At 44.7% G+C, this 20015-nt stretch overlaps 4 protein-coding genes across 4 annotated transcripts; 3 read left to right on the plus strand and 1 right to left on the minus strand.

Moving 5' to 3' along the window:
• Window positions 1-3748: 3748 nt before the first annotated feature.
• Window positions 3749-5002, plus strand: LOC311058566 (glyceraldehyde-3-phosphate dehydrogenase 2-like; the record flags this gene model as incomplete). Its single annotated transcript, XM_084076029.1, has 1 exon — window positions 3749-5002. The coding sequence occupies one exon, from the start codon at window positions 3749-3751 to the stop codon at window positions 5000-5002; it is 1254 nt and encodes a 417-aa protein (XP_083932155.1).
• A 2373-nt stretch (window positions 5003-7375) lies between these two features.
• Window positions 7376-8494, plus strand: LOC311058567 (glyceraldehyde-3-phosphate dehydrogenase 2-like; the record flags this gene model as incomplete). Its single annotated transcript, XM_084076030.1, has 1 exon — window positions 7376-8494. One exon carries the CDS (start codon window positions 7376-7378, stop codon window positions 8492-8494), a length of 1119 nt encoding a protein of 372 aa, XP_083932156.1.
• A 4233-nt stretch (window positions 8495-12727) lies between these two features.
• LOC311059064 (NADH dehydrogenase [ubiquinone] 1 alpha subcomplex subunit 13-like) lies at window positions 12728-13162 on the minus strand (the record flags this gene model as incomplete). Its single annotated transcript, XM_084076648.1, has 1 exon — window positions 12728-13162. One exon carries the CDS (start codon window positions 13160-13162, stop codon window positions 12728-12730), a length of 435 nt encoding a protein of 144 aa, XP_083932774.1.
• A 498-nt stretch (window positions 13163-13660) lies between these two features.
• Window positions 13661-14617, plus strand: LOC311059061 (vacuolar protein sorting-associated protein VTA1 homolog; the record flags this gene model as incomplete). The annotated part of the gene is made up of 1 exon (XM_084076645.1): window positions 13661-14617. One exon carries the CDS (start codon window positions 13661-13663, stop codon window positions 14615-14617), a length of 957 nt encoding a protein of 318 aa, XP_083932771.1.
• Between the last annotated feature and the right edge of the window lie 5398 nt (window positions 14618-20015).

The following is a 20015-nucleotide window of genomic DNA, read 5'->3' on the forward strand; positions in this document are numbered from 1 at the left end:
CTATGTCATATACATGCTAAAGGACCCCAGCATGTTAGTCTATTGGACCAGACACCTACGGTCTGTTTTGCAAAGCATACAGTATCAGAGTTACACCAACATTGGTGACTTATCGACATCTGTGGCTCCAAAAGTTTCTGTTTTATGCTCTTGAGAGAGCCCAGTTATATGTTACTATGGTACTATTCTTCATTATGACAATTGTTTTTATTACTTTTCTCCTTGAAACTTTAACTACAAGTTTCGTTCAGACTTCAAAATGTTTTCGGGAATAGAATTATATATCTTATATACCTTTTTGAAATATTAGACTTAAGAAATAAATTTGATGTAGGCTACAACGGTAATTTTCAATGCTGCAGTACATCAGCCACAGCATCGCACCAAGTTGGGAGAGTTTGCGAATGGCTGACATCATGTGTTTTTTACATGGAACGTCCTGAGTCAGATGAAAGAGACCTTCATTTTAGTCTAGTTTTATTAGTGGTATCGATCTCTTGAGAGAGGCCAGATATTTTATTGTCACAATTGATTATTTTATTTTACTCCTCAAAACGTTGGCACGTTCTAGCTCTGGCATACTTTCACCAGACTTAAAAATGTTTGTCTTGATAACAAAAGAAAATATGTGAATTATATATATTAATTATATTAAAATTATATTTGTAATATTATTTTATTTTAGGCTCTAATGTCCAGGTCATTTCGGTAATGTCGTCCCGCCTCAACAACACACTATCGTGGAGAGTTTGAGAACTTTAACCCCAGGTGTACATTATGAATGCAACGTCCAATCATCCACTAATTGGAATTGCATGTTGAGGGACCTCTATGGAGCACCTCGCAAACCACTTTCACTTCTGCCCTTAAGGCACACCATCAACACATCTGTCATACAAACTTTCCACGGCTTCCTCGTGTCCTGACAGATGCACCCCACGACTCTGACACAGCCCTGGGTAGGCAACCCAGCCTGACGGAGATCTCCACTCAGAAGAGTGCACTTTTCCAGTTAATTTTCCTCTAAAAACCTTGGCAGGATCTCATTGAGCCACGCTTTCTTTTTTCTAAACAAGGTTTATTTTCAGTTTTCACTTACAATATAATGGACTCACAACTCCAATCCCCTCCCTCTCCCACACTAGCTCCGCCATACTCTCACGAAAAACTTTGTTCACACTTCAAAATGTTTGTCTCCTTCGGGAATAGCAGGAACGTTTTGAATTGCCATGACAATAGTCACACCAGTGGCCATGTGTGGCCCCCAGGGTGCCACAGGCGCACAGTTGCTCCAATCCACACCAAACTGGGCACAAAAACTGTTCAGGGGCCACGGTAGGGGCCCTGACCAAAAAAATCTAAATATTTTCTGATATGTTCAAAAATCCTAACCCTGAACTTAAGCGTAATATTTGTCTTTGAAATGTGGTGGACTGAAATATAATCTCAAAAAGGGAATAATAAAAAAGTATGGATAATCAAAAAATGTACAGTACTTTGTAGAATATATCCCACCAAGATTGCTGCTCTTACCTGTATGAGTAACTGACAAATAAATCCTTGATTCTAAAAAATATTGTAAAACATTAAATTAGCTTAATTTCTAGTGAGCATTCCATTCACGTGGTGTTTTACTATTTTAAATAAGCTACTTTTATGAGCATTTCTTGATTCATTATGTAATAAAGTATCAGTGAATAGTAGTCTAGTGCATCAATATCATACCAAATAATGCAATATTACTTCAAGCTCATTTAAGTCTTACATATTTTCCATCAGTGTTGTCACCAATAATGTTATTTGTCAAGGTGTGCTATCACAATAATGAATGCTCATATTGCTTGCGCATAATGTTTTCATACCATGTGTGGACACACACACACACACACACACACACACACTTGCGTACTGGGATCAGCTGAAACAGCTGACGAAAAGCTGGATATGTGTTAGGGCAGTGATTCCCAAACGTTTCTTGATCAGGGCCCGCATTTGCGGCCCACCCATCTGACCACTTAGCACGGCAGCCATATGCATTTTCAGAGCATTTTTATTTTAATGATTAATCATGTGTTCCCTATCATTAAAATCTCAGCGTTTTGCCAATTATTTGGGGTTCCCACTCGTACGGCCCTCACGGCCCACCAGCCATGGGCCCCGGACCACAGGTTGGGAATCGCATGGTGTAGTAGGGGATGACAGCTTTTAGCTTTTTATTAGACCAGATTTTCAGGCCACTGTGCAGCCTTCAAATCATTACTGTGTTGATCACAGCAAGTGTTACACTTGGGGGCCCCTGACACATTAAGCCGGGTTGTACAATGACTATTCTCAGGCAGACCCCTAAACAGTGTTTGTGCCAAGTATGGTGCGGATCAGAGCAATGGCTTTGCCTCATAAACGTGTAGGCCCTGGGGGACCATGACACATTAAGCTGGGTTATACAACATGGTCTCTGGTGTGACTATTCTCATGGCAGACCCCTAAACAGTGTTTGCGCCAAGTTTGGTGTGACTCGGAGGAACGGTGTGCTTCTGAAGTCCTGACATTACGTTTGTGACGTCCACCCAACGTCAGCCCACCCTCTAGGCAATTTTAATATAGGAACGATAGTACTAGAGACATGACGAGAGCTGACACCAAACCTCGTGGCACCGGCAGGTGGTCCATATGCATATTGTCATTGCCTAGCCACAGTTTTTTGGGAGTGCTCGTTTTGGTTCAGTCAAGGTCCTGTGTTTCTACAAAGTTTTACAACAAATGCATGACTTTTGTCAAATGATTTCAGAATGAGGCTTAATGGAAAGTATGGCCTTGAGGCTCGTGAGGCACGTCTGAGCGAATGAGCACAACGAGCAACGGATGGGTTTCATTGGGTCGACGATAGTACCATCCAAGTTGGCAAGCGGTCTGTCATCCGCAAAAAAAAATGTGTAAACCGTGATCTTCCGTTATCGGCAGTTGAATATAGCTTGTTTTCACCAAAAACGCAATCTGGGAAAATAAATCAGAGATAAATGTATTTGTTTGAATCTGATAAAGTTAGACCGGACGGGCTGGATTTTTTAAAGATCACGTGATCTCCGGGTGTATTCTTCTTCAGGAGTCCTAGGATCACTGACAGGTTGCGGGAAGAGCGCCCTCTATCGTAATCACTAACATCACCAAATGACATCTATATCAATGGCAGTCAATGTGTTAACTTCTATGGAGTTGCTCACCCAGTGCATAGTCCCTTTTTACCCCGTCTTCCGTGTTTGGGAACAATGACGTTGCGGGGCTCCTCCACATCGTTTCGGGTCCTAGAGTTATGTCTCACATGCCACACGTGCATGCGCAGCAGTGTCACCTCCGTGCGCAACCCTGTGCGCAAGCTCGTGAGTCGAGCCCATTGGTCACTCGTTCATGTACAGGGCCCCAGCTGCACTTCCAGAGTTGGCCACCAGGAGGACCGAGCTTCAGTTATCCCTCTCGGTTCTGGGGGCTTGGTCCTGGGGAGCAAGTTGAGTAGCGATCTCACGTGAAACAAAACTTCCTGGAAGTCCATATTTGGGCAACAGTTTGTGCTACATCTTTGTTATGTCATGCCCAAGGCATACACCTACAAAACGTCAATCAGCAGGATAAAAGGGAGGTACCAGGAGTCGGGCACAAATAAATTGCATTGAAGCATCCGCAGAAGCATTAATCACTCTACGTCAGAGTTCTCAACCTTTTGGGACGTCAAGGCCCACCGACTAAGTTGAGAATGCAGTCAACAGCAGGCACTCCAGAACTCACTGTTGGAATCAATGGCTTTGGTCGTTTTGGTCGTCTGGTTTTGAGAGCCTGCATCAAAAAAGGTGTCAAAGTTGTGGCCATCAATCACCCCTTCATTGACATACAGTACATGGTCTACATGTTCAAGTATGACTCCACCCATAGACCTTTCCCTGGCAAGGTCTCCCACAGGGGTAATAAGCTCATTATCAACGACAACACCATCTCTGTGTTCCAGTGTCGGAAGCCGTCAGATATCCCATGGGGTGAGGCTGGAGCAAGTTTCATCGTTGAGGCCTCTGGAGACTATCTCAGTGTGGAGAGGGCCTCAGCTCACCTCAAGGGCGGAGCTAAGCGTGTGGTAGTCACCTCCCCCTCCCCCGACGCCCCCATGTTTGTTATGGGAGTGAACGAGAACAAATACGACCCCTCCATTAATGTAATTGTCAGCACTTCCTCCTGCACCACCAACTGCTTGGCACCCCTGGCTAAAGTCATCCATGAAAGCTTTGGCATTGAAGAGGCCCTGATGACCACCATACATGCGTACACAGGCACCCAGAAGGCAGTGGATGGTGCCAGTGGCAAGTCATGGCGTGACGGACGAGGTGCCCTTCAGAACATCATCCCTTCTACTACTGGAGCCGCCAAGGCTATAGGGAAAATCATCCCTGAACTCAAAGATAAGTTGACAGGCATGGCATTCCGGGTTCCCATCGCTGATGTGTCCGTCGTGGACCTGACGTGCCGTCTGACTAAAGCCGCCCCCTACGAAGACATCAAGAATGCAGTGAAAACCGCTTCACTGGGTCCTTTGCATGGTATACTGGGATACACCGACGAACAGGTGGTGTCATCTGACTTCCTTAGTAACACCCACTCCGCCATATTTGATGCTGCAGCTGGCATGGCCCTCAACGACAACTTTGTGAAACTCATTGCCTGGTACGACAATGAGTTTGGCTACACTCACCGTGTGGCTGACCTGGTCATATTCATGTACAGAAAGGAGTTTCCTAAACCTAAAAAAGCTAAAACGAAGCTAGCCAACCAAAAAAAGCCAGCCGACAAAGAAACACAACCAACAGACCTAACAATACCAGCCGAAGAGGAAACAAAACCAGGGGACGAAACAACACCAGCGGACGAAACAACACCAGCCGAGGAAACAACACCAGCCGACGAAACCACACCAGCCGACGAAACAACACCAGCCGACGAAACAACACCAGCCGAGGCCTAATAATAGCGTTATTCCCATGCGGATCTCTGACATTATGTTGCTTCTGTGTTGACATGACTTGCTGTAAAAGAGACAATGTATGGAATTAGTACAGTGGTGAAGGGGAGTCTGTTCTCTTTTTCCCGCTGCAGGAAACAAGCATCGAGGTGCAGCAGGTGTCCTGTCATCGGCTGGCAGCGGCTATAAAGGCGACACAATTCGGGAGCGCGGGCTGGGGGAAATTCCCTTTGATTTCTACCGGGACATGGAGAAACGCGGCACGTCCACCGACGCGACATTGATCGCCCACTACAACGCTGAACGTCCACCGATACATGCCATCCCACCCTGCCAAGAAGGAATGGTCCCTCCGAACTATACAATGATAGTGTGCGAGTGATGCCGCACTGAAATGCTGCACACTATCGCTTACCGAACCACTGTCCTTCCAAGCTCCCGCCACCGGCTGCTGCTGTTTCCATCGCTGATAGATGCAGACGTGGTTTGATTGATTGATTGATTGATTGATTGATGTACTTTATTTAGTAAGACATGAGAACAACAGTACATGGAAGTACAAATTCACAATACAAGGTCTACTAAACTGGAAGACTCATAAAAGCACAGAGCTTGTTTCAAATGAGTTCCCCATGCACACAAATCATGATGACATATAAGAGACAGACAGATATACACAACTACTATAGAATGTCATACAATCAGTTTACAGGTTACTGGTATGAAGAGTGAGAAATATGTACAAAAGGAGAAGGAGAGAGGGGGGGGGGGGGTAGGGGGGTAGGTTAGGTTAGGACTTAGACAGGGGCCATTTTCCAATTGCAGCCTCCTGAAGGTGTATCTTTAGGGCTGTTTTGAAAGAGAGTAGGGTTTTACACTCCTTTACTCCTTTTGGTAGGGCGTTCCACATTTTTGATGAATAGCATGAGAACGAGTTACTTCCCTTTGTTGAGCCAAAAAAGGGTTGGACAAGGTTTGTGGAGCTGCCTCTGGTATTGTGATCGTGGACATCATTAACATTTTGGAAGTATTTTGACAAATACAGGGGGATCCCAATGTTGTGATATATCTTGAAGACCAGGCCCATAGCAAGTTGCTGTACTCTGTCCGCAACCCTAAGCCATCCAATCCTATCAAAATGATCAGGGGTTAGATGGATTTTGTAGTTGAGGCCAAGAAGTAGCCTTACAAGTTTGTTTTGGGATGTTTGGAGCCTTGTTTTTAAGGCCTTGGTGGTGTTGTGATACCATGAAGTACATGCATAATCGTAATGACCTTGTATGAGGGCCACTGCAAGAGTCTTCAGAGTCTTCTTACTGACTTTACGATCAATACTCCTCAAATAGCGTGTTTTTTTGTGGACCGTTTTGATCGTTTTTTCAGCATTTTTGTCACCAGAGAGGTCAGCCTCCATGTTGGCTTCCATGTTGGCTTCCATGTTCCGTTGCCATGGCATCCGAAGTCTAGAGCACAGATTAGACCAGGTGGCAAGGAAGCTCTGCTGGATTTGAGGCCCAGGAAGTGATTATTTTAACCATGCAGTTCCCATTAAGGGCCCAGCAGATGTCGCTACTTCACCTCCTGCTGGCTGCAGAAGCAGCAGTTTTCAAGACTTTACACTTGATTTTATTACCGTAGTAAACATTTTCATGAATACTTTATGTATTCAATCGCTAGTTTAAAGTATTTTTTTCGATTATCATGACATGCGTTTAGTTAATTATGGTCCCATACATTTTTAAATGAATGATAAAGTACGGTATCTACTGGTTCTACAGAGTGAAGACCCGCCCTCGCTGCGGTTGCAGCCGATAGCAGTCGTTTACGGTTGCTTTTTGGGACCAAACGTTCCAAGATGGTGGATTTGACGTGGCTTCAAAACGGGTCTGTAGAAACCAATGGGTCATGTGATGGTTCCCTTCGTCCATATTTTTTAGCCTATGGTTTAAATGTTGTAATTGTGCTGTGTATGATTTTAGAGTAGCATTGGGACAGGTACAGGAATAGCTTTTAGCCAGGGCTGCTTGCAGGGGTGTGGGGTTATCCAAAGTGGGGTCACCCCCCTCTGGTGATCTCATGTAAACCATTTTTTGTATTATTATTTTTAGTATTTGCGGTGTAACTAGCTGTGTCCTCTTTGTTTATTTCTGTGGCATCATTTGTGCAGAAATCCATATTTGGGCAACGGTTTGTGCTATTACGCAATGGCCAAGGCGTATTTCTAGATAACGATAACCAGCAGGATTAAAAGGGAGGTACCTGGAGTCTGACACAGATTATTTGATCTGAGGTATATTTAGAAAGGTTAATCACTTTACAACAGAAATTCTCAACCTTGTACAGTATATAGGTCAAGGCCCACCCACCAAGTTGAGAATGCAGTCAGAACAAAAGAAAAACAAAACAGCAACTTCCCCCGAACTCTTTGTTGGAATCAATGGCTATGGACGTATTGGTCGTCTGGTTTTGAGGGCTTGCCTCAAAAAAGGTATCAAAGTTGTGGCCATCAACCACCCCTTCATTGACATAACGTACATGGCCTACATGTTGAAGTATGACTCAATGCATGGACGTTTCAAGGGCAGGGTCTCCCACAAGGGTAACAAGCTCTTCATCAACGACAACACCATCTGTGTATATCAGTGTAAGAAGCCATCAGAAATCCCCTGGGCTGAGGCTGGAGCAAGGTTCATTATTGAGGCCTCCGGAGACCTCCTCACTTTGGAGAAGGCCTCTATTCACCTCCAGGGCGGAGCTAAGCGTGTTATAGTCACTGCCCCCTCACCCGACGCCCCCATGTTTGTTATGGGAGTTAACGAGGACAAATACGACCCCTCCGCAAATAGAATCGTCAGCAGTTCCTCCTGCACCACCACCTGCCTGGCTCCCCTGGCTAAGGTCATCAATGACAGCTTTGGCATTGAAGAGGCCCTGATGACCACCATACATGCGTACACAGGCACCCAGAAGACAGTGGATGGTGTCAGTAACAAGGCATGGCGTGACGGACGAGGTGCCCTTCAGAACATCATTCCTTCTACTACTGGTGTCACCAAGGCTATAGGGAAAGTCATCCCTGAACTCAAAGATAAGCTGACAGGCATATCGCTACGGGTTCCCGTGGCCGATGTGTCTGTCGTGGACCTGACATGCCGTCTGACTCATCCCGCCCCCTACGAAGAGATCAAGGAGGCAATGAAGAAGGCTGCACAAGGTCCTATGCATGGTATACTGGGATACACCGAGGACCTTGTGGTGTCATCTGACTTCATTGGTAACACCCACTCCTCCATCTTTGATGCTGCAGCTGGCATGGCTCTCAATGACAAATTTGTCAAACTTGTTTCCTGGTACGACAATGAGTGTGGCTACACCCAACGTGTGGTGGACCTGATGATGTTCATGCACCATAAGGAGTATGCCAAGAAAGAAAGATCTAAAGAAACAAAACCAGCCGACCAAACAAAACCAACCGAGGCCTATCCAGATCTCTGACATTCACTTTTCTACATTATTCAATTTGTGGTGAGGTATTGTATTGTAGCCAAAACTGGCTCACAGAGCTATGCTGTAGATACAATATAGGTGCATGCAACAAGCTTTTATAATGAATTTGTTTTATCTTTCCTTTTTCCAAATAGAGTAACCAATACCCATTTTATGCCGCCGTCGTTATGCCAAATAATCCGACCCACACATGGTTGTGTTTTGCCACTGCTTTTGTACCTATCAGTGAGGAGTCTACTCCCATTCAACAACCCCCACCCGCTGACAGGCACCAATCTACAAGCACACGGTTGGCTATTTTTGGTGAAGAGATCTGGTGTAAAGGGAAAAAGGAGGAATTGAAGAGACTGGAGGAAGGCGTAGAATGAAATGAATTCAGCTTTCCGGAGTGCTGATTCGCAGTTCCAAAGTCCTTCCACAGAGATATGGTGATCTGGATGGGTCGACTAGGGGACTGCCCACAAATCCACATCCACAAGGTTACGAAGTCTTGAGCTCTGAGGGCAAATACAGTTTTAAATGGGATTTTGGACATGCAACGGCCCAAAACTCATATCTGTGCCATTCTTACAGCACTGTGATAACACTAGTGGAGTATTTTAGGCTAAATTGTTTTTTTGATAAAAGTAAGCAAGGTAATCATTTGACAATAGCGACTTCAGAAAACACCCAGGGCCATGAACAAGCTCCATCAGCTCCTTCAAGAGGTATGTGATATCCAACAGGTGAAGCCAAATAAAAGAACATTGATTTCTTATTTATTTTTAAATGATTTTTTATTTATGTATTTATTTATTTATTTATTTAGCAAGCAAGCATGTAATTATCATTATCAACAGGTGGAGCCAAATACAAATCTAATGCTGTTTCATTTTATTGGAATAATCTAATGCTGTTGCTTTTATTTATTTGAATCTGTTTTAATATATTACTGGCGGGTGGCCAACCAGTGGAGCCAAACATAAATATTGAACTAAAAACCTTGAGTTTCTTGGGGGTGTTTTTGCCCTGAGGATAATGTACTTCGTTTGAGGTATAGTGCTTAATTTGGGCGGAGCCGGAGGGGGTACATAAAATACCTTACCCTTGTTGAATATTGTATTTTTATTTTGTTTTCTTTCTTTTCTATTGACGTTTATTTGTGTTTTTCTTTTGTTGGTTTACTCATACACAAGAGTCCACATGTTATTGCACTTGACTGATGCAATGCCTCACTCATGTTTGAACAGGCAGGTAATGGCTGATCCAAACACTCCTCTGAGGGGGAATAGAGGCTATGCGCGTGACATCATCGTACCCGGAAGTTGTGAGGGAACGCCTACTGAGTGGCAAAAAACTGCTTTCTGGCCTTGACAGCCCATTCATCCAAACAGAAAAGTCCTATCTGATTGTTTTAAACAACGTTAAACTCACCAACATGGCAGCTGTACGGAAAGCTTGAATTATCCTCTTTCTATTTGCAAAGTTTGTTTCTTAAGAATCCACCGTAGACATGTTATAAGCTATAACTTTCTGTCAATAAATTCTGTGAAGGTGATTATTTTTCAGAGTTTGGAAGCGCTCGTTTTCAAACTCCAATGCTCCATGCTGCTCAATGTTTTGCCACTCAATCTAGATGAGGGGGGGTGTCCCGGTGGAAAAGTGATGCATGTGCATACTCTCTATAGGCCGTTAATGAATTTCAAGTGTTTTTCTGGTAATTGGAGTAATTGCATGGTGTGATGAATGCTGACAACATCAAGTTCAGTTGAGCATGTTCGTTAAAGGAGTAGTAGTAGTTCACCCCAAAAATTACTTTTTTTTCCATCAATTACACACCCAGTGAAGCCTTGAATTCACAGAGATTTTTTTGTTTTTGTCGCATTCCTGAGCCAATAATTGGATGACCGGGTCATTGGTCCGTAGGAGACTCTTTGAATAGGAGAGTAGGAGACTCTTTGAGTCCGCCGGTCATCAAATTATTGGCTTAGGAATGCGACAAAAACATTTCCATGAATTCAAGGCTTCATGGGGTGTGTAATTGATCCTTTAAGGGTATGCCATGACAATAGAGACACTTTCACACTCAGCGTTCCCACTTCCAGGAGTTGGTCTGATGGCAGGCCCACTTGCAGCACCCAGTTTTCTGCCTTGAAAATATGGGATGGAAGATGGAGGACAATCTGTTTGTTCCTCGACTCATGGCCCTACCTCCATTTCCGCTAGTGTGGAGACAATCACTTGTGCCTGCTCTGTACCACTGGATGCAAGACATCTTGCAAGTGCAGAAAGCCCACCGATACCTGTATGAATGAACACGTTTTGCAAGGTGTCTGGAAATAGTGTAGCTTGTTTTTTGTGCTGTGCATTGAAGACACAACCCTTTCAGGGGTTTCTATTAGTTAAATGATTTAAGAACCCACCATCGACCTTTAAGTTTTGTTTATTTTTCCCAGGTGTCCAGCGACAACCGACAGATGACATCTTTTCTCTGTTCTGCACTTCCTGTTCCAGAGAGATACAGACTGAGACGTCTACCTTCACTGCAGCCTCCAACTGTGACCAGAAAGCCTCCCCCTGCTCAGTGGTGGAAAGAGTACTCACAAGTTTTGGATTGCTTAAAGATCCCTAAAGATTCAGCACACCAATTGAATGGGGTTGGAGATTTGGCAATGATCATGTCACGTGGTGCCACCAGCAAGACACATCTTCAGTTGTGTACCCGAGCTCATTGGGTGTTTCGGCCATTTATCACAAGACACCCTCTGCCGAGGTTGGCCCACCGCAGGCTGATCAGACCTGGGTGTGTGTCGCACGGTGGCACCACGCGGTCATTTGGCAGCCCATCCGTTTCAGTTGCACCCAGTGACTGCTCCCTTCAGTGGCAGTGCCAACTTTTTTCTTTGATTGCCTTCCGTTGGGCCGGCCCTCTGATCCCTACTTCAATGTGTCCACCGCGACGCATTGTGAGCTCGTAGATCGGCTATTTTATAATGGTTTATAATGTATATGTTTTGTAATAATAATCAAAATCTACAAAGTAACTAGTAGCTCAAGTTTTCAAATAATTGTAGTGGAGTAAAAGTCGAATATCTGCCTCTGAGATGTAGTGGAGTAGAAGTAAAAGTACTGAAAATTGGAAATACTCCAGTAAAGTAAAAAAAATACCTCAAAAGTGTACTTAAGTACAGTACTTGTGTACTTAGTTACTTTACACCTCTGCCCCTGCTATCATAGTTTTCACTTACACTAAATCAATGGGTGTAAGTGCTCTGCACCATGTATTATTTCTCCCTTTTGAGATGATTTTTTTGCGCCTGATGCCATGACGACACATTGAGGTTAAACAACACACTCTATATTTGGCCGTAGCTGCATTGGACTTCCATCGTTCCTGAGTAGTCTATATATCTATAATATCTATAAATGTGCAAACTCTGCGTCCATCGACCGATCAGACTTGGCTGGCATATCGGTGAGGACCCGAGGGAGTGATGTGCCGAGTGAGTTGGTCGGATCGGCAATTGTCCCAAAATATAACTCTGCATATCCCCCCCCCACACACACACACACACACACACACAACGGGTACTCTGACAACAGGTACAACTATATTAACCAGAGGGGCATGTGTTCCTAACAGGCATCGTTCCCAACGGGCATGGGGCCTAGTCTAGCTCAAAAAGTTGAACAGACGAAACACGGTGGGGCACAGGAAGCGAAAAACACTAGAGCAGTGGTTCTCAATCTTTTCAGGCAGCGACCCCCCAAAATAATAATTTGAACTGGGGGGACCCCCACCCTGACAAGCACTTGGATTTGTACGAGTTTGAGGCATAACATTTAGTTTGACTCGGTTCCACAGATAAGTACTTTTTTTTGACAATTTGACAATGTTTGTTGATTACTTCTGACACAGTAATGGTCTTATTTCATTTAATCTTTGTAATTTTGGAGGTACTAAAAGGGTCATAAAAGTCCTTAAATTGTCACTTTAGAAATGTGCAGACACCATGTATACACATACAGTACTGTATGTTTTTACTTGTTTACAGAAAACAAAGTTGCACATTAAGCTATCATCTGGCATCAAAATCATTTGGCCCACAGGTTGAGAACCACTGCACTAGAACACTGTCAGGTGTAGGGACACCAAAGCTCCAAATGGACCCTTACGGTCTGTAACTCTGAGTGTACAAATAGAACCAAATGGTTCCGTAAATTCGATGTTTATTTTCACTTCTACACATACCAGCGGAACCCGAAGCGCTCGTGCAAAAGCTCCTCGCGGGGTCTGAGGTTGTACAGCTCCTGTGAGAGGGGGGGCACCCAGCGGCCCGTGTGGAAGACACTCTCCCCGACCTTCCAGCCCGGGACGTCCTTCATAACGATAGCTTCTTCCTCGAGATTCTCCCTCAGCTTCCGCAGTGTGCTCCGATCGTGTTCCGCCTGCAGCAAGGGCATCAGAGCTATCCTGGCCTCTAACTCCTCGATCAGCAGCCTCCTCCTCTCTCTGTTCCACCTGAACAGCCTCCAGTAGCCGAACAGCATCGATCCGATTCCGACGCCAAACATGCTGTAGCCAGAGAGTCCTCGCTTGGGCAAGTTTCTCTTATAATCGATAGGAGCGTAACCTCCCGTAGGAGCCATGTCTTGCTTCAGCTTGGACGCCGCCATTCTTTCCCCCAGCCTCCTCTCTCTCCTCAAACACACGTCTGAAGTCACTCTGTTTTTACGGCGTCTATAGAAGAGGGCGCGCCTGCATCTGTGTTTCCAGAGACAATCCTCTAGACCGATCAGCGACAAAGTTCTTGTGCACCTTTGCCAGTAAGTGCATTCACACTAATGTTTCACATAATACGTCTGACATCACGTCAATGATGCATGCAACTTGAGACAGTTCGGGGATCTCCATATATGGGCAGGTGTTTCAACCAATCAGCTTGGGCGAGTCCGGGGACCTCCATACTGTATATGGGCAATTGTTTCAACCAATCAGCTTGGGCGAGTCCGGGGACCTCCATACTGTATATGGGCAATTGTTTCAACCAATCAGCTTGCGAGAGTTCTGGGTCTCAATATAAATGGGAGACAGACCGTATAGGTTCATGCAAGCATAGAATGCTGCATTTATTCCTGGCTTCATCTTCATTTCTAGTGTGTGACTAACAAAGCATGGCCTTACCACCCCAGCTCAGAGGCATTCAACACTATCTGCGAACCGCACAGGAGCATGAAAAAAGGGATCCAGTCGTGTCCTACTACTGTCGCCTGTATGCGATGCAAGCAGGTATGAAGCTGGACAGTAAAACACCAGAGAGCAGAAAGTTCCTGGCCAAACTCATGGACCAGCTTGAGTCGATGAAGAAAGAGCTGGGCGAAGACGACTCCATCAGTCAGGAGGTGGTGGGGAACGCCCACATCGAGAACTACACCTTGAAGTTGTTCCTCTATGCCGACAATGAAGACCGCTCAGGGCACTTCCACAAGAACATGGTCAAGTCCTTCTACACCGCCAGCCTACTAATAGACGTCCTCACGGTGTTCGGGGAGCTGTCGGACGAGAACGTCCAACACAGGAAGTACGCGCGCTGGAAGTCCACCTACATCCACAACTGTCTGACGAGCGGAGCAACACCGCAGTCCGGGCCCGTCGACATGGAGCAGGATGAGGAGGCAGATGAGTTGTATCGAGGTTTTTCAGATCCCGGGGCCTCAAATGGAGGTTCCTTAATGGGTGAATCTGCTCCTCCGTATCCCCAGGGCAACCAGGGCCCGGCCCCTGGAATTGGCTTCAGCGGGGCGATCGGCCCCAATCCGACCAATTACAACAACATCCACTTCCCGCCACCGGGGGGGGCCCACGTGTCAGTGAACACGCCTGCTGAGCTGCCTCCACCCACGACAGAAGAGTCCTTCAAACTGGTGCCCCTGCCCAGATCTGTGCCCCCTGTAAACCCTGCGCTGCTCAGCGCCAACCTGGGGGGCCATGTGCATCTCAGGCCAGAGGACTTCACTCGGGCCCAGAAGTACTGTAAGTACGCCGGCAGTGCTCTGCAGTATGAGGACGTCCCCACTGCCATTCAGAACCTACAGAAAGCCCTGCAACTCCTTACCACGGGGAAAGAATGAGCTCCTCTTTTCTCTTCCTTCTCTACCAGTCTCTCCATCCATCCATCCATCCATCCATCCATCCATCCATCCATCCATCCATCCATCCCTCCCTATGTCTTTTCATAGGGTTAGTTCTCTCAAACCGCGACCCCAACCTCCCACAGCAGCATGATCACTCTTATATCAGTGATTTTTCATTTCAAGGATTCCCAGTTTGGTATGCATTAGGCCACAGACCCCCCCATTTGTTATCATTTTTTATCTCTACTATAGCACTCACATTTACACTGAAATCTACATTGTTAATTTACCTCTGAGAGTGCACAAATGGAACCAAATGGATCAATATAATGCTCTCCCAGAGTTTGTTCCTAACCTTTCCTTATTTAGCTGGGGATCTCCTTTGGATGCCCCTCTGGACCCCATGTTGAGAACCACTGCTCTACATAATCCTTGCAGACGAGGAACTGACAAGCCGCAGTAATAATCTAGAGGCCCCTTTATATACACGGCATGCACAGAAATGTAGCCTAATTGATATGCGTGCGCTTGCATACTGCAGCCACACAAACGTTTTGTATGTATGCAAGCACATGCATGTATTTTGGGATTGTTTAAAGTGGGTGTCAAGCCAGGAAAAGTTGACCTAGCAGTATTTCTTGGTTTACAAGGAAGTCTTGTACTTACTTTGCATGGAAAACCACAGCAATGGGAACTAAGTGTGAAAGAACTATATCAATGGAAAAACATTCCTTGAAAAAAAAAAGTGTAATTCTGCGTTCACACTGGCAGATACAAAGATACAAAGCTACACAACATATTTGTATCTTTGTAGCTTTGTATCTGAAGTTGAAACCAGATTAACTTTTTTTGTAGCTTTGTAGCTGTTGTAGGTTTTGTAGCAACTACAAACGTCAGATGTAGCCTATCTTAGTATCTCCATGTCACTGGCTTTCATTGAAAGAAGAATGGTATCTCTGTAGCTGCCAGTGTGAACTTTGAAGCACCATCCTGACTTTGAAGGAGTTTTGAAGGCCAGATCACCGGAGAATATAGAGGTGGGGATCTCTGTTCAGACGATGACGTCCAGCTGAAGTGAGAGACTACCTTGGTTGCCATTTTCCCCTAAGTGCACCACAACGTGAACACTCCAGCACACAGTGGTGTAAAGTAACTACTACATTTACTCAAGTACTGTACCTACAGTAAGTACAATTTTGAGGTTTTTATTTACTTTACTTGAGTATTTCCTTTTACTTCTCCACAATTTCAAAGGCAAATATTGTACTTTTTACTCCGCTATAATTATTCGAAAGATTTAGTTACTGGTTACTTTGTAGATTTAGATTATATTATTACAACACATACTGTATATTAACCACTTCAGCCCTATATGCATTTCAGCCATTTGAAAATAAACGATCTACAAGCTCATAATGTGTCACGATGCAACGTATTGTGAGCTTGTAGATCTGCTACTTGCAAAAGATTTTTATACATTTCATACATTTGAAAACGTGTGAAATGGGACATTCTGCATAATGAGCACTTTCTACTTCTACAAGCACATTTTTAATTCCGGGCTTTTACTTGTAACAGAGTATTTCTACATTGCAGTATTGATACTTTTACTTAAGTACAAAATGTGAGTACTTTTTTCCACCACTGGAAGTGAATCACATGGATGTTGACCAGCTGCATTCATTTGCCAGCGTGTGCGAAGGAAGGACAGAGAAGGTGAGATCCAGGAGAAACCAGCAGGGAGGAAGGCAGAGAAAAGAAGATGGATGGACGAGATGAGGAAGAAGATGACCATCTCCTCATCAAATTATTGACTCAGGAATGCGACAAAAACTAAACAATCTCCATGAATTCAAGGCTTCATGAGGTGTGTAGTACTAACAGATGAACCACTCCTTTAAGTTGTCACCCTGACTCGTGGCCAGCAGGAGGAGCCAGAGAGAGGGGTCCCTTCTGACCTTGCCCAAGGGCATCAAGCACTTGCAAACACACATCTAGTTTATGAAATAATAAATACTGTCTTCTAAACACGGCCGTTGTTTTTTTGTGTGGCAGCAGTAGTGCTTTTTGTGTTTTTGATTGATTGAATACTCAGTTTGTGAAAAGTACGGACGTACAAAACAATGACGACCACAATGTTCAGTAAGAAGTGTGAAGACTAACTCCCAGTTGTCTGCCGTAGACTCACCTCTTCAAACTCCACCTCACCCCCTAGTGCTGCTCTCTTTTTGTATCCCTTCTTGTCACCTTTTTGCAATAGATGTTAGCTTGCTATGCCGATATACTGTATAATGGTTACTTTTCCCACATGTTTTTCCATTTTTCCTTGACCACAAATGTTAAGGATGTTATTTTTATATAGTATTAAGTTCATACATTTGGGCACATTTGGTGTATATATATATACAGTATATAAATAAATGTGGACCAAGTCCCATTGATTTCCATTATGAAATTAAACTTAAAAGTTATATATTTCAAGAATATGGAACATAATATGTGAAAAATCGTGATCTGTCTATCGGCCTCTGACATTAGAGTGAATGTGCATGTGTGCGCGCGACACGCACACACTCATTTAAACAGTTCAGGGCCACATCATAAAGAATCTAGTATACAAGTGAGGTAAATAAAGGTGTGCTCTATATTTGAATCCTTGACAATGTCTGCCAGCCAATCACAAGGCTGGAACAACTCTGACGTCAGTGCTGCCAAGATAAAACCTTGTCTTCGAGGAAATCTGGTACATTGCCGATTTATGAAGCGTTTTGTCGCTTGAGCTACCGATACTTGAGCTGTTTCACATCTGACATGACCCTGGAGGCGGTCAGGACCAGACTTATACTCAATTACCTGCCTCAGGATGATAAAGCCTGTGAGCTACTAGGTGATGATGCCGACAAGGCAGCAGATGCCTCGCCAGTTAACGTCCCGCCTTCAGAAATGGCCAGCACTGTGGCTCAGTCTGACCGGGAGCAGCCAAATCCATGTATAGATGACTCTAACTCTCAATCTCCGACTGTGAACGTCAGAGAAATGAGGAAGAAGCTGTGTCCTCTTGCTGCAGAGTTTGTGCCAGGGCAGCCCTACAGCGGACGAGACAAGCCAGTGAAAGCGAAGAGGCCTGTCCCTCTCTTTGATGCTTTCGAGAAAGACCAGACCGCGAACGACAAAGAACGGAGGAACCAGCTGTGTCCACGCGCCGCTGCGCTGGGTAAGTGTGGCGGGCGCAGTTGCACTTACCTCCACTTTGACGTGTGCGACATGTGTGGCCTGCAAGTGCTCCACCCCATCGACAACACCCAGCGTGCAAAGCACACCAAGGCTTGCATCGAGGCCCACGAAAAGGACATGGAGATTTCCTTCGCCATCCAGCGCAGCAAGGACATGAAATGCGGCTTGTGCATGGAGGTGGTGTTCGAGAAGGCCAATCCCAGCGAGCGCCGCTTCGGAGTCCTCTCCAACTGCGACCACTGCTACTGTCTCCGGTGCATCCGCAAGTGGAGGAGCGCCAAGCAGTTCAAAAGCAACGTCATCAAGTCCTGCTACAGGTGTCGAGTCACGTCCAACTTTGTCATTCCGAGCGAGTACTGGGTCGAAGACAAGGACGACAAGCAGAAGCTCATCCAGAAGTACAAGGACGACATGGGGATTAAACCGTGTCTGTATTTCGACGAGGGCCGGGGAAATTGCCTGTTTGGCTCAAACTGTTTCTATAAGCACGCCTTTCCGGACGGTAGGCAGGAGGAAGAACAGTCCAGCCAGAGACTGGTGGAATCCATAAGGAGCCAGACGCAAACAGCTCAAAGTGAACGCCCCGCACCCGCTCAGGAGAGCGGCAACGAGAACGAGATGTTGTATATAGACATTGTGATGATATCTGTGGCGTTCACGTGTTTACTGTTTTTCCTTTTATTTTTGTCTGCACAGTCTTGCGATGTTGTTGTGACATAATCCAAATAAATGAATGATGTTGGGCTGCAAGTTTTGAAAGCTCCAATGTGTGGATATCAGACTTCTTATGTCTTCAGATCTACATTGAATTTCATTATTAAAAATGAAAGTTAAATATTGCAATATGTGTAAAACGTGTGAGAAAGCTGCGGTGTGTGCATAAGGGATTTGGCTCTGATCGGTACAGCGGTTTGCGAGATTCGCTCCTGACACACCAGTCACAGACAGACAAGACAGAGACCATCTTCCATTACTATCCATGGAGAAACAGTGGAGAAACATAATTTATGATACAGGATGTTTCATGTAAACACGGATGAGTAACCAGTACGTCCATTCATTTTTGTTCACATGTATATTTTTTAAAATATTAAACTTTTTATAAAGGAAGCCAATTGGGCTCTAATCACTGTTTGACTGTCTAATATAACTTCAGCCAGGAGTCAGAAGTTCAACAGTTTATTAAGAGAACGAACTGAAATAAGGAGTAGTCAGGGCAAAGCATAATGATTGTCATGTAAATTATGCGTGTGCGTCTGTGATAGGGGGACTATGAGTGTGAGGAGGAACTATAACGAACCCTGATAGGGTCAATGTATTATTTTCTCATTGGTTTATAACATAAACCAATGAGCCCTTCTTGGATGCAAACAGGCAGGGCGTGCCACTAGAGGTCAGACTGATGACAGGTCTGACTCCCTATACGGCAGTGTTTCCCAAACATCTTTTTGGGTTGCGATACTTCTCGCGAATAAACATGCACTTTTTTTGTTGCATTTCCTAAAAATAAAAATAAATCATTGTCAAAACATTTTACAAATTATATATAAAATACAATAAAAACTCAAACATTTTTCAAACAAACAAAAAAAATGCTAGACCTAGTGAAATAGGAGATCTACAAGCTCTACAAGGCATCGCAACACAAGCTTTTCGATCATCTATTTTCACTATTAAATGATGGTAAATGGACTGCAGCTACAGTATAGCACCTTTCTCCAAAGTGCTTTATAATGTACTTCACATTCACCCATTCATACACAATTACACACATTCACACACAGATGGCGGAGGAAACCGTGCAAGGCACCAACCTGCTCATCGGGAGCAGTTGGGGGTTCAGTCTGTGTCTTGCTCAAGAACACTTAGCCAGGAGGAGCCAGGGGATCGAACCTGGAACCTTCGGATTCCAAGACGGCCGCTTTACCTCCTGAGTCACTGCCAAAAGTTTGTAACCTATTCATTATACATCCTGTGTCACTGTGTACTGTATGCTGTGTGTGTGTTGTTTAGCCTACATTATATACACCTAGCATATCCACTTTTAGATTTTGCTGCTACTCATAGACTGCCATAGTGTATACATTATAATGTATTTTGTATTAATATGGCTGGTTTGTTTTTTTCTTTCCTCTTCTTTTCCTATCACTACTGGTGTTTA

Source organism: Gymnoscopelus microlampas (assembly GCF_963454915.1).
Source record: "Gymnoscopelus microlampas genome assembly, chromosome: 13".
Lineage (NCBI taxonomy): Eukaryota > Metazoa > Chordata > Actinopteri > Myctophiformes > Myctophidae > Gymnoscopelus > Gymnoscopelus microlampas.